The sequence below is a fragment of the Zootoca vivipara genome, chromosome 4 (genome assembly GCF_963506605.1).
Source record: "Zootoca vivipara chromosome 4, rZooViv1.1, whole genome shotgun sequence".
NCBI lineage: Eukaryota > Metazoa > Chordata > Lepidosauria > Squamata > Lacertidae > Zootoca > Zootoca vivipara.
Window position 1 is genome coordinate 52,546,713 of NC_083279.1, and position 13,313 is coordinate 52,560,025.

At 41.0% G+C, this 13,313-nt stretch overlaps 1 protein-coding gene across 2 annotated transcripts in view; it reads left to right on the forward strand.

The window, feature by feature from the left end:
- The window catches only part of GRIK1 (glutamate ionotropic receptor kainate type subunit 1), a 154,816-nt gene that overhangs the window by 90,580 nt on the left and 50,923 nt on the right, over positions 1-13,313 (forward strand). For both annotated transcript variants that reach the window (XM_035115110.2, XM_035115111.2), the window contains exons 4-6: positions 2,829-3,010; positions 8,530-8,583; positions 10,187-10,360. In XM_035115110.2, the coding sequence (XP_034971001.1) occupies positions 2,829-3,010; positions 8,530-8,583; positions 10,187-10,360 (410 nt within the window). The remainder of the gene's footprint in view (positions 1-2,828; positions 3,011-8,529; positions 8,584-10,186; positions 10,361-13,313) is intronic.

Consider the following 13,313-nt stretch of genomic DNA (forward strand, 5'->3'; position numbering starts at 1 on the left):
GGCTCTTTGCTGCTTAATACAGCTGAGCTGTGGATTTACAGCCAGCTTCCCTCTGCTAGCTCATCAACTGTATTAAAAGTCCTTTCAGGAAGCCTGTGAACCCGAATGTTGCAGCTTGAGGCCTCCCTTTTAGCAGCCAAACTATGCTTTGTATTGTGCTACTACAATTTCCACTTGAATAATCATAATGGTTCATATTCTGTATTGGTTTGTGGATGCTTAAAAATGGAAAGGAGAGAAGCAGTCTACCAAGGAAAAAAGTCAATTTTCCTCATGCAATGCGAGGTCTTGAGCAAAAGCCAATAGCTCGCAGCATAGCAATCACCACTTCACATCAGAGGAAATAGGGTGATACTTTATGCTGCTTTATACTTCAGCTTGCATTCTATTAGTGCACTTCTAATGCCAGAGATGCTAAGTAGGTTTGCACAGGAAGTAAATCAAATGTGCTGGCAGGCTGATGATTCATTTTCAAAATTACCATTTGTCAAAAGGGCTTTTAGGCAATTCTTGGTTTAATTCAATATCTGTTTCTAAACAGCCCCATTATCCTTTGGCTTCATTGGAGAGCATCGTAAGGGTGTGTTTATGTGTATGAATGAGTAAACGAATTTTGTACATAACTGGACAAGGGATGCAGAAACTCCTAAATGTCTTTTTTAAAGCAGAGGATTATTTACCTATTGACCTCAACAGACAGCAACCTAGTGTATTTTAAATATTTGCAGCCCGATCCTCCACCCATATTTGGATATAAACAGATTTGAATACAGTTGTAAGCACCCTTTCTAGGAAGTATGTCTGAATCAAGTTGGGCTTACTTTTGAATAAGTAGGTATAGGATTGTGCAATACACCTGGCTCAAGTCAATGGAATCCAGCATCCTGGACCCCTGCCCCGTTTATTTCTGCATTACAGGACAGTGACTGTTTTTGTCAACCACGGCCAAATGATTCAACTCAGGACAGGCTGAAAGATAGCTCTATTTTCAAGAGAGGTGAAAGGCTTAGGAAACTGGCAGATGTGTTCTGTCTGCTGACCTTCAGGGCTCTGGATAGTAGTACCCTAGGCATCCCTTCGCTATTCAGTTCTACACTTATTGTTACTTGTTGATTTGGTTAAAGATAAAGATAGGCAAATAAAGAGAGAATTTCCAGGTTTGGGGCAAGTACTCTTTAGTGAGAGAACCCCAGCAGAGATTTAAAATCACAAAATATGCAGCAAAGTAAAGTGCAGGCTGTTAGACGTTTAAAATATCCTCTTCTAGGTTGCTTCCTAAATTACCCTCTTCCCTTAGCATAGAAAGAGACCACACATTTGTTAAGTTAAAAAAAGGTTTATTTACAAACTCTTTAAAGGTCAGATTCATGTGCTTTTCCATAAAGCAGTTAGAAAACACAAGCAATAAAACATGGGTTATTAAAGGTGACTGTTTTTAAATTATTTGTATAGAAACATAAAGATGACTTAAGCCACACAGCTAAGCTGGAGCAACCATCTTAGAACTCCTTACTGGTAAGGATTACATGGTGGAATGGGAAGGGCAAAGGCTGGAAAACCCTTACTCCCAAGTTGAGAAGAGTGACTGGCATAGCTGCCAAGTTATCCCTTTTTTACAGGGATTTTCCCTTATGCTGAATAGGCTTCCTCGCGAGAAAAGGGAAAACTTGGCAGCTATGGTGACTGGCAGGACAGCTTACTCTATGGTCTTAACCCATTCATGCATTAATTAGAGCATGTTGGTTATATATGACTGATTATTCCACACTACTATTCCACACTCAGTATCTATTTGTTTCAATGGGTTTTCTAGAATGGATATTTTTGCAACCACTTCTGTTTCTATGACCTCTTGTTTCTCCCTTAGGCCCAGCTAGCAACAGCCACTGCACTCCTACACCAGCTACTCTAGTTTTGGGCACATGGCTAACTTTGTTTTTTTGCCTCTTCCCCAACTCCTCCTGGTTCCATTTTTGTCTGAGTCTTGAAGTTGGCCACCATTGTCGCATGTCTCCCATCTGAACAATGCTTTAAATGGCTTTCTGAAGTTTGTCAGCATTCTCTGGCGTGTCCAGTAACTCCAGCAAACAGAGCTGGGCTGATAAACTACATGGAGCAAAGAGAAATTTTTATAGCCCTCCAACAATGTGACAGAGAAGTTTAAAGCTGGGAAAGACCAGAAGTTAAAATCAAACACATATTCCACTCCACCATTTCACAATGCTGACTCAAGGAAATGGAAAATAGAGAGAGAACACAACCCTCCCCAGTTTCTGTTTGGTCAAATTAAATGTTGGCTGAAATATCAGACCGGCATTCATCTCAACACCTTGCTAAACTGGAGCTGTCTTTGGATTCCTGGCTGGTTCTCTTACCACATAGAAGTCGACCACAATATTATTTGTACCATGAAACAGAAGGGCAGGCCTTTCATTGCACTTTCTTTATTATTTCATTGCTTACTGATCTTTAATGTAAATTAAATGCCAGGTTTTCAGAGTGTTTCTTGTTTAATATTAAAGGATGTGCTCTTTTGGGAGAAGGGTGTGGTATAATTTTAATAAGTAAACAATTATGTACCAAAAAGTTTCTAAATTTATTTTCAGGGTGTGGTTTTTTTCCAGGGTGAATGTACCCATAAAGCAAAAAGAAACTTCTTAAGCTTCACCAGTGAAAGATCTGATAAATGATATGCTAACACATTAAGCTTTTATATGGAGTAAATTTGAAATATATTGTGGAATGGTGAAATAAAATGTTGAGTCTAAATGACAGTGAAGATTCATTGCACAGAGCAGCTATTTGAATGATTGGGTGTCATTTTCCAGGTCTAATTCGCCTGCAAGAACTCATCAAAGCCCCTTCTAGATACAACATTAAAATCAAAATCCGGCAGTTGCCCTCTGGGAATAAAGATGCCCGGCCTTTACTCAAGGAGATGAAGAAGGGCAAAGAGTTCTACGTGATATTTGATTGCTCACATGAAACAGCAGCAGAAATCCTTAAACAGGTAAGAAGGAAGAAAATGCCCATTTGTTTCTATCAAAGTTATCATGCCATCTGCTTTTCAGCTTCTGGGAAGCAATAAAACCGCATTCAGGTGGATTAGATTTTGACTCATTATCACTGTGTTGAGCAGCTATTTTTCAACAGTGGGATTCTCTTTGAGCCTCTTTTGGACAAGCAAAACCTGTCTGAACATCTCTCAAAAGCCGATTTAAAGGCTATGAACATGTGGAAGATTTCAAAGGTTACAACCCTGTGCCTGGAGAGGCTCTTGCAGCTTTTAATGATGTCCTGTACTTGTGTAGCAGTCAGAACCAGCAGCTGAGGGTAAGCTCTCTAAACTGAGAGTTTCCTTAGCTCTCCCATATACAGTGGGACCTCAACTTACGAATTTAATCCGTTCTGAATGCACACTCTTAGGTTGAAAACTTCGTAAGTCGAGTTTCCCATAGGAAAAGCGGTTTCCCATAGGAATGCATTGGAAACGAAAAAATTCGTAAGTCGAGGAAACCGCATCTAAAAACTCGTAGGTCGAGGAAACCACATCTAGCCGCGAACAGGTTTTCCGTTCGGATGTCGAAAAAATCGTAAGTGCGTGGGCACTTTTTTCCCCTCTCGTAAGTCGAAAACGTTGGATGCCGAGTACTTCGTAAGTCAAGGTCCCACTGTAGTTGTTCTGGTTAGGATCCCAACAAAGAAAATTAGGCTGTAAAGCTCTTTAGCGCCTGATCTGCTATCATGCATGGTAGGCTGAGGCAGGCTGAAGTGCAAATGTGTATCCCTGACTACCGTATGTGTTTGTGAATGTAATTATGTTGCAGCCACCAGAGGTTAGGAGCAGGAACTTCCCTTCTAAAATTTATAAGCCCAGCACAGTGCATTGTTGGTGCAGTTGATGGGCATTGCCATTCAAATGGTGTGTGTGCACCATGTCATGTGATTATGTGCCCCCCCAATAATTATTCAAGGAACAATGGATGGTTGGGCCTTCTATGAGCAGAATGCCCACAATTCCTGCTCAAATTAAGATTAGCATAGTGAATTGATGCTTTTGAATTATGGTGCTGGAGGAGACTCTTGAGAGTCCCGTGGACTGCAAGAAGTTCAAACCTATCAATTCTGAAGGAAAACAGCCCTGAGTGCTCACTGGAAGGACAGATCCTGAAGCTGAGGCTCCAATACTCTGGCCACCTTGTGAGAAGAGAAGACTCCCTGGAAAGACTCTGATGTTGGGGAAAATGGAGGGCACAAGGAGAAGGGGACGACAGAGGACGAGATGGTTGGACAGTGTTCTCGAAGCTACGAACATGAGCTTGACCAAACTGTGGGAGGCAGTGGAAGACAGGAGTGCCTGGCGTGCTCTGGTCCATGGGGTCACGAAGAGTCGGACATGACTAAACAGCTAAACAACAACAAATACGTGTGAGGCTTTGGATTGGCATTTCATGCCCAAACACATCTCTTTGTCTGCTGCCTGTGTGCATGCACACCACTTGTTCATGCATAGGCTCTATACACAGTTATGAGCTCTTCAAAGAGCTGGAGTATAAAAGAGGCGCACTTTTGCAAAAAAAAAAAAAATTGAGATAGAAATACCTTATCTGGATAGAATAGAATAGACTAGAATAGAATAGAATACTAATTTATTAGCCAAGTACCAACACATACTTGGAATTTTGCTTCAGCTACATTGCAATGTAAACGTACCTTATACAAACACCGTTGCACAACACAACAGCGCTGCAAAGGAACCCCACCCATAACTGGCCTCTAGTTCCGCTACACAAATACGAATTTAACAGTTTGATGGCACAAGGGGAAAACCTGTTCCTGTGCCTAGCCAGTTTTGTGTATAGAGACTTGTAGCGATGTCCAGATGGAAGTAAATCAAACAGATGATGACCAGGATGCAAAGGATCTGCGAAAATTCGCTCTGCTCTCTTCCTAGCTCGAATAGACATACAAATATTGGAGTTTTACACAATTTTGGAATGCAGATAATTCGATGTTTCTTGTACATTAAAGCTGTAAAAAGTTTTCTAAGAAATTACTCCCACTGTGTTCAACGGGGCTTACCTTCTTGAAATATGTGTAGGATTACAGCATTAGAGTTTCACATAAGTATATTCTTTCAACAAACCCTGCTCCTCTATTCTTTCTTCAAGGGTGTCTTTTTATCATGACATGAAAATTATTCTTCCTGTCACATATAATAATTTATTATTTCTACCCCAGCCACTCTGGGCGGCTTTCAACAGAACATTAAAAACAGAATAAAACTTCAAACATTAAAAACTTCCCTAAGCAGGGTTGCCTTCAGATATCTTCTAAAAGTTGGATAGTTGTTTATTTCCTTGCCATCTGATGGGAGGGTATTCCACAGGGTGGGTGTCACTACTGAGAAGGCCCACAGAGGTGATCTCTTCCTTTCATCAATTCAGTGAGACTTCTGATGTATCTTTGATAGCACCTTTCCTCTGCCTCAAAAGTTGTGGGGGATCTCATGTATAGCATAGCCTTCGTAAAGGGTGGAGTCACTAGAACTATTAGCATCACCTGAGCTCAGCAAATCCCATTTCTGCCTTAAACCCACCTGCTTCTGCTTCCCAATATCAGGCAGTTTCTCCCAGGATAGAGAGTACTGAAGCCCTATTTGGGTGATGAAGATCATGCAATCAACAAAGCAGAATGGGATTAGATGAATCAAGTATAGATTAGAACCTGTGCTTATCTGGGGGGTCAACTCTATGGAGTTTATTATTTGTTTAGGGTTTAGTGTTCATGAGGGACACCACTGCTGTATCTTTCTGGGAAGCTATCAGAGCTGGGGGAAACCCAAGAGAAGCTTTTTGATCGTAGGTGATTAAGTAAGAAAGAAATAGGGGGGGGATAGGTAAGAACCTGATGTCCCAGTGAGGCAATGAGAAGTCTGGAGGGTAGCTGGGTTGCCCAGAGTTGGAATATTAGAAAGGTTCATAACAGTATTCCTCCCTCTTCTAATATTATGGAAACATAGCCAGTTTAAATTTTCCTTACTGGCAAGTGCGCAACAAAAGCAAAATCTCAAACCACCACCTCCCACCACTGCTTTCTCTCCTCAAGATATCATTTCTTTCTTCACCTGAGAAAGTTTAATTTTCTATTCAGTTTTTCTAGTCAAGGGCTAATATGGCCACTTCTGTCTGATGTGACACATTGTGACCAAAGAATAACTACCCTTGTCATATTCAAACAGCAAAGAAAAGCAGTAAGTAATTATAAGTATAGCTGCTTGATTTCCCCCCAAGGGTAAACTGCAGAGAGAGAATTCCATTTTCAGTATGATTATAGCCTGGAAATCTGAAGCCTTTATATGTCATACAGCAGAATATTATGGATTGTCGTTTGGGGGGGGGTTAGCTGAGGTAGAGATGATATTTTGCTTGAATCCTATCTGTAATGGAGATACGATTTCATGTTATTAAGTAAAGCCCCGGACAACATTGAATTCGTATCTAATACTTCTTTGATGGAGTTTGTAACCTCTATGATCTGGAGAAAATTGGCTGGTGGTATCTATACCAACAGATATCACCAAGCTGTTCAGTCAACAGATCTTATAACTCTGCTCAGTCTGTGATATTCTTAAATTCTTTGAACCAAAAAATTCTACGGAAAGAATTTACTAGTGATGAAAACTGAACCATCTAAGCATGCTAAGCTTGTGTCTTTTGATCTGAGTTTCAAAGTTAGGGGGAGTCAGACACCTGCATTTTCCAGTTAATTTATCAGCCTCAAGACTTTTATTCTGTATTCTGCTGACAACTTTTCTGGATTTGGAGGAAAGGCATAAAAAGGGGGGTTGAAGGAAGCCTGCCAGAGAGAATGGAAGGATGCAGAGGTTAGTAATAATCTTTGACCTTAGAGAAGAGGTGGTGGCGTGTACTGCAAAGCCAACCACTTTCTTGAGGTTCTAGCTTGCTGGCTGTGCTGTTGAGTCAGGATGTGGCTATGTGTGTGTGACCACTAAAGGTGTTATTTTCCGTCTCAGGGTAAGTTGTACCTCTCACAGAGCGTTTCCTTTAAGTTACATAGATCTGAACCATATTAAGCCTTGAATGCTATGCCTAATCATTATTTTAGGGGTTTTTTGTGGCTCCTTCGAGCAATCAATTCTCCATAGGCATTCACCATTTAAAGAACAATTTCTTTGGCTACTCTGTCAAATTTATTGCTGTACATTTACACTAAAAGCTTGTGCGCAGAAGGAGCCCACCCCAGGATAGCAATATGAGTTCATACTATACGGGCAGCACTTGAATACAACAGCAGCTGTTATCTGTTACCCTGTAGTTTGGACCTGACTCTGTTTCACAAATCCAGCATTATCACCTTGATGAAGCTTGTTTCTACCATACTCTTCCCACTCCCTGGGTAGAGACAAGGACATTTGAAACTGCTTCCAAGTCTTGGCTTCCTCAAGTGTAATGGAGAAGTTACCATTGTGGTGGTGGTGGTGGTGGTGTTGATATTCTCAATTCTAAATCAGGATATTACGATATTCATAATCACAATTTGGTAAGACTTTGGCTAGCTAGTGCATGTTCTGAAGGCAAATGAATCCTCCATCTTGTAGCTAAGCATGGCTGGGGGCCTGGGGCTGATCAGTGTCTAGAGCAGGCTTCCTCAACCTCGGCCCTCCAGATGTTTTGAGACTACAATTCCCATCATCCCTGACCATAGCTGCCAAGTTTTCGCTTTTCTCGCGAGGAAGCCTATTCAGCATAAGGGAAAATCCCTGTAAAAAAGGCATAACTTGGCAGCTATGTCCCTGACCACTGGTCCTGCTAGCTAGGGATCATGGGAGTTGTAGGCCAAAAACATCTGGAGGGCCGATGTTGAGGAACCTTGGTTTAGAGGGAGGACCCTTTGGGAAGCCCGTGCATGCTGCCTTGAGTTCCATGATCGAATAAATATGCTCAGTGTTTTGCTGTTGTTGAAGGGGTGGGGAGGTACTGGTTTATCTAGTGTTCCAGAGTATGTCTGTCTGCTTTCCCCATAGCTCTTCCCTCAGGAGAATTGGGGGCTAAGGACAGGGAGTACAACCTTACAGTGGGGAAGCAGCAATATGTGTTAAAAACAAAGCATACCACTCTTCCTTCATTCATTCTATGCTGCTGATTATGTACAAACCAGAAACCTACCTGCACAAATGTACCAAATATGTTTTATCAGACAATTCTCCACTCCAGAGTTTGAAATCTTGTCCCAAACCAAACCCCTGTTCCCTGAAAAAATAAAACCTCACTTTCCCATTTCCATTTTTAAAACTAGCATACAGGTAAGAAAAGTAAGATAAGGCACAATCTAGATATGAGGCTATTATCCCTCAGCACCACATACAGCACCGTGCTATTCTGTAGATCTGCAAAAGCAATATAAGCCCTGCAGGCACCTGCCATACAAATATGCTCATAATTTATCGCATAGATTGCTTATTATTTGTGTTGTGCTTATCTCCTCCCCAATTCGCTTTCTCAACAGATCCTCTCCATGGGAATGATGACTGAATACTATCACTACTTTTTTACAACCCTGGTAAGACATTTTGATAAATTTGTATCCATTACAGCACTGGTAGCTAAAGACCTCCATCCCCTATGATCTGTGTGTCAACCATTATAGATGAAAAGTGCTTCTTAACTGTATTACTGTTGATAGCAAAGCCATCTTGCAATAGAGGTGGCCTAGTATATCTGTCACACTCACCAAACCTATTCCCACCCCACTCTCATTTCTCTGTGCTGCATAGGGGAAAATAGAATTGTATGCCTGCGAATCCATACTTCAAAACCATATCAAAGGAAATTGGGGTGTGTGGGGTGTGGAGAGAACCAAATCTAGGCTATTCAAAATTTTGTGTCTATTAGGTTATCTTATTTAACTCATTACAGTGCTTCTCTATGATAGTGGAAATGTTAATGTGCTAGAGTCATGCTACCCCATCCTAGTACTGTATTGTTATGTGATGAAGGCTAGGCAAAAATATTCCTAAATAAAAATACTTAAGGTGACACATTTTTGGCTGTGTTGCTTATTTCTACGAGACATAGGAGGTATATAGAAAGGAAACTAATTTGTCATGCCTTGTGAGACCCTTTGTTGTTGCTTACAGCCAATTAAACACATTTTAGCTCATGCAATATTTCCTTCCATAGGAAAGGCTAGCAAGCTTTTGCTTTGTATCCTATAATTTAAAGAAGCAATTGCAGTATTGTAAACATTGTGAGGTTTTAATAGTGTGACTTAAATCCTGCCAGAGATTGACAATGTTTCTTCACAAGACTGTTTATATCAGCATCAACAATACTTTCCTTTGAAACAAATCCTGACAAGTGTCTCACACTTTTTGGGGGGTCCATGACATTGCTTATGAAATGTGTCACAAAAATAATATCACTTAAGGCATCCATTATATCCCTGCTTTGCAAACTTCTAATGCACACAGAACTACTTCTTCACCAGCTTGACACATATATCAGACACAGTGACTGCATGTTACCAAAGCTGGCAAGGCAGCAGAAATATGGTGCTCATAAGTACTAAACCTGTGTTGTTCATCACACTGCTGTAAGCTTTTTTCATTCTCAGGGCTAGAAAGTTTTCTTAACATTGACCAGCCAATTTTTCAAGCTTTTCTTCCTTTTCTTTTCATTTGTAATAGCTGTAACATTATTACTGGGATAATATAAATCAATACCAGGTACTGCACTGAAACTTGCTTATAAAATAATGTTGTGAGCATCTAATGTTTTATGTTCCAACAAATCAAACATGAGATATATTATAAATCCTACTGTGCTCCAAGTTATTCAGATTTTATAATGAATGTCATTTCTGGTGAGCTTGGAGTCTGGTGAGCTTAAAGTCAAGGTGGGGAAAATAAATCCTACTCAGATCAAAGCTATTCAGAGTTTATAATGAATGCCATTTTTGGTGAGCTTGGAGTCAAGGGAAAACAGTACAAGGCTAGGAGAAAAAACAATTCCTTGGTTCATGGGCCATGGCTTTGAAACCCATTGCTACTCTAGGTTGGCACTACTAGGCTACAGGCTTGACTCAATATATAGGATGGTTCCTTTTATCATTAATACAATCTATTCCTTTATTTTTTTTCAAAAATGAAACCTTGATGATTTAGGATTTGTTTGCACTAGACCTGGAACCCTACAGATACAGCGGAGTCAATATGACTGGATTTCGCTTACTCAACATTGACAATCCACAAGTGTCATCAGTTATTGAAAAGTGGTCAATGGAACGGCTACAGGCACCACCGAAGCCAGAGACGGGTCTCCTAGATGGCATGATGACTGTAAGTGAAAGAGCACTGTCCACTATATCCACAATGTCCATTTTCTGTCCACAATGTTGGCAGTAAATGGTGTCTGCTCTGTGGTCTTTCAGCTGCTTGATGAAGACATTTTTTTTAATGTCTGTTGAAAACCTGTTTAAAATGTTTTCTGGTGTTGCTTAAAATATTTGCTATACTGCTTTTAATCTCTTCTGCTGGATGTTTTATGCTGTGGTGGTGGTGGTGTTTTATTTAAGGTTTATAGTTGTCTTTTACAGTACAATCCTATGCATGTCTACTCAGAATAAGCCCCACTAAATACAACGAGGCTTACTCAAAGGCAAGTGTGTGTATAGAAATGGAGCCTTAGCATTTCTAGCACTCTATGCCACCTAGAGAATTGTTACTTGGTAGCAAATAAGGATTGCTAAAAAATCATAGAATTGTAGAGTTGAATGGACCCTGAGGATCATTCTAGTCCAACCCAATAATAATAAGTTTGTGCCTTTGTTTTTGTTTTTTTAAATATATTTTTATTAATTTTCCAATTAAAACCAATTATATCACATTCATTATTTCAAATTATACACATATATATATCAATCAAACCGAATGTTATGCCAAATCATCTAGAGAATTTTTTATTTGGGTTCCCATGCTTCAAGAAATTGGGGATTCCTCGCAACCGTCCACTGCCGTCTTTTTTCTAAAGTTCAAATCGTCCTCCAAGTTCATAATAATCCAGGTCTTCCCCTTACAGTCACATAGATGTTTTCCACTTTTAACCGATTGTTTCCCGGCTGCTGAGATAAATATCAAACAAGGTTTCACAAATGTTCTTTCTCCTGTGTGGGTTAATCAGTCCAGCCTCCCCATAAATCTTCTTAGTCTGGAGCTCCCTGTTGCGTCGAAGCAGCGCCATCTTAAAAAGCTCAAATCACTTTCGTTTTCTCTCATAGCCATGAAGATTAACGATCTTTATAAAATTTACAGCTTTTCCAGGCAGAAGACCCAAACATCAAACCATAAACTCTTGGTAAATTAATGGATCTCCTTGCCCTATAGCTGAACTTAGCTTCAGGTCGCTGCTCCAATTCAAAGTGCGTCACAGCTCATAAATCCTCCGAACGCGTCCAGGACTCCTTCCGTCCGACTAGGGGGGGGGCTTTTCTCATCGGCAACTCCACATCTTTAAAAAATATGCTCAGTAACAACAGTTTATAAAGTTCAACTCACACAGTCTTTTGCTCCTCTTTCACTCCAAACAAGCCAGGACATCGCGTCTGGGAAGGTACGAAGTAACTCATATGAAGAAAAATAAAAAAAAAACTCAATTCCCTTATCGCTCCGTCCCCATCAATCCTTCTTCCAGATGATATACGGCCTTTGACTCCTCTCCCTCAGCAGCATAAATTTCTCAGCAGTAAACAGCGCTTCTTCCCCTCCTTCTGAAGTATGTCCATAGTTTTAAGACTAATTATCTTCTTTAACCATGGAAATCCCCGCCATGCAGATTAGCGTCCGGGAGTCCTGGCCCTCGTAAGTGCTTTTCAGCCCAAGCTCCCCCCACTCCATAAACAGTCGGAGTGGGTCTGGGGGCATCGCGGGCCAGCGGCCCCTCTCCGTAACCCCCGGAGAGGGTAGGGGGTTGCCATTTACTCCCCTAGCAACCGCCAAATTCCTTACGAAGGTCAGAGGGATGGAAAACAAGTTTGTGCCTTTGGCTGTTGGAAATTTCAGCAGGCGTTGCTCTTTTCATCACGTACAGTGACAAGCTACATCTATTGCCAACCCTTCTTCTGTGCAGGACGGCTCTGCTCCCATGTCAACTCAGTGCGCAACAGCTGCGAAAAAGGCAGATTCAATGCTAGCTATCATTAGGACTGAAAATAAAACTGCTGATATTATAAAGCTGTTACACACGTGTATTGTACAAGCACAGTCGGAATGCTGTGTACAGTTCTGGTTGCTTCACCTCCGAAAGGATATTGTAGAGCTGGAAAAGGTTCAGAAAAGGGCAATCAAAATGATCAAGGAGATGAAGCAGCTCCACTATGAGGAAAGGTTACACAACATTTGGGGTTTCTTAGTTTAGGGGGGGGGAATGAGTAAGGAGACGCATGACAGAGGGGTATAAGATGATGTATAAGATTATAAAGTGAAGAAAGTAGATCCCAATGTCTTCCAATGAAGTACAATACTAGAATACTCAAACAAGCAAAGGAAGGACTTCCACACAGAGTCTATAGTTAAAATACAGACAACTCTCAATTTACGCTGGGATTATGTTTCAGGGATACCATGTAAAGCCAAAATCATGTATAGTTAAAATGGGGGTAGGCAAACTAAGGCCCGCGGGCCGGATCTGGCCCAATCGCCTTCTAAATCTGGCCCGTGGACGGTCTGGGAATCAGCGTGTTTTTACATGAGTAGAATGTGTCCTTTTACTTAAAATGCATCTCTGGGTTATTTCTGGGGTTTAGGAATTCGTTCATTTCCCCTCCCCTCCAAAAAATATATAGTCCGGCCCACCACATGGTCTGAGGGACAGTGGACCAGGCCCCCTGCTGAAAAAGTTTGCTGACCCTTGAGTTAAAAACACATAGGGTTTAATGGCAGGTGTAAATGCTAAAGTCTCCCCCTACCCCCGATGACTGCACCCTTTTTATTTTTCATTTTTTAAATTGCCAGTCGCGTAAAGCTAAATGTGCACAAGTTAAATGTGTATAAGTTGCTAGTTACCTGTATTGTATTCGTTCCCACTGGATGTAGTGATGACCACCAACCTGGATGGTTTTAAAAGAGGATTGAACCAATTCATGGAGGATAAAGCTGTTAAAGGTTACTAGCCATAATAACATAGGTTTTACATCCACTTGCAGAGGCAATGTGCCTCTGAATAACTGTTTCTGGGAGCTGAAAGTGGGGAAAGTGCACTCAGGTCTTAAAAGTGTTAACACTACCGGTATGAGCA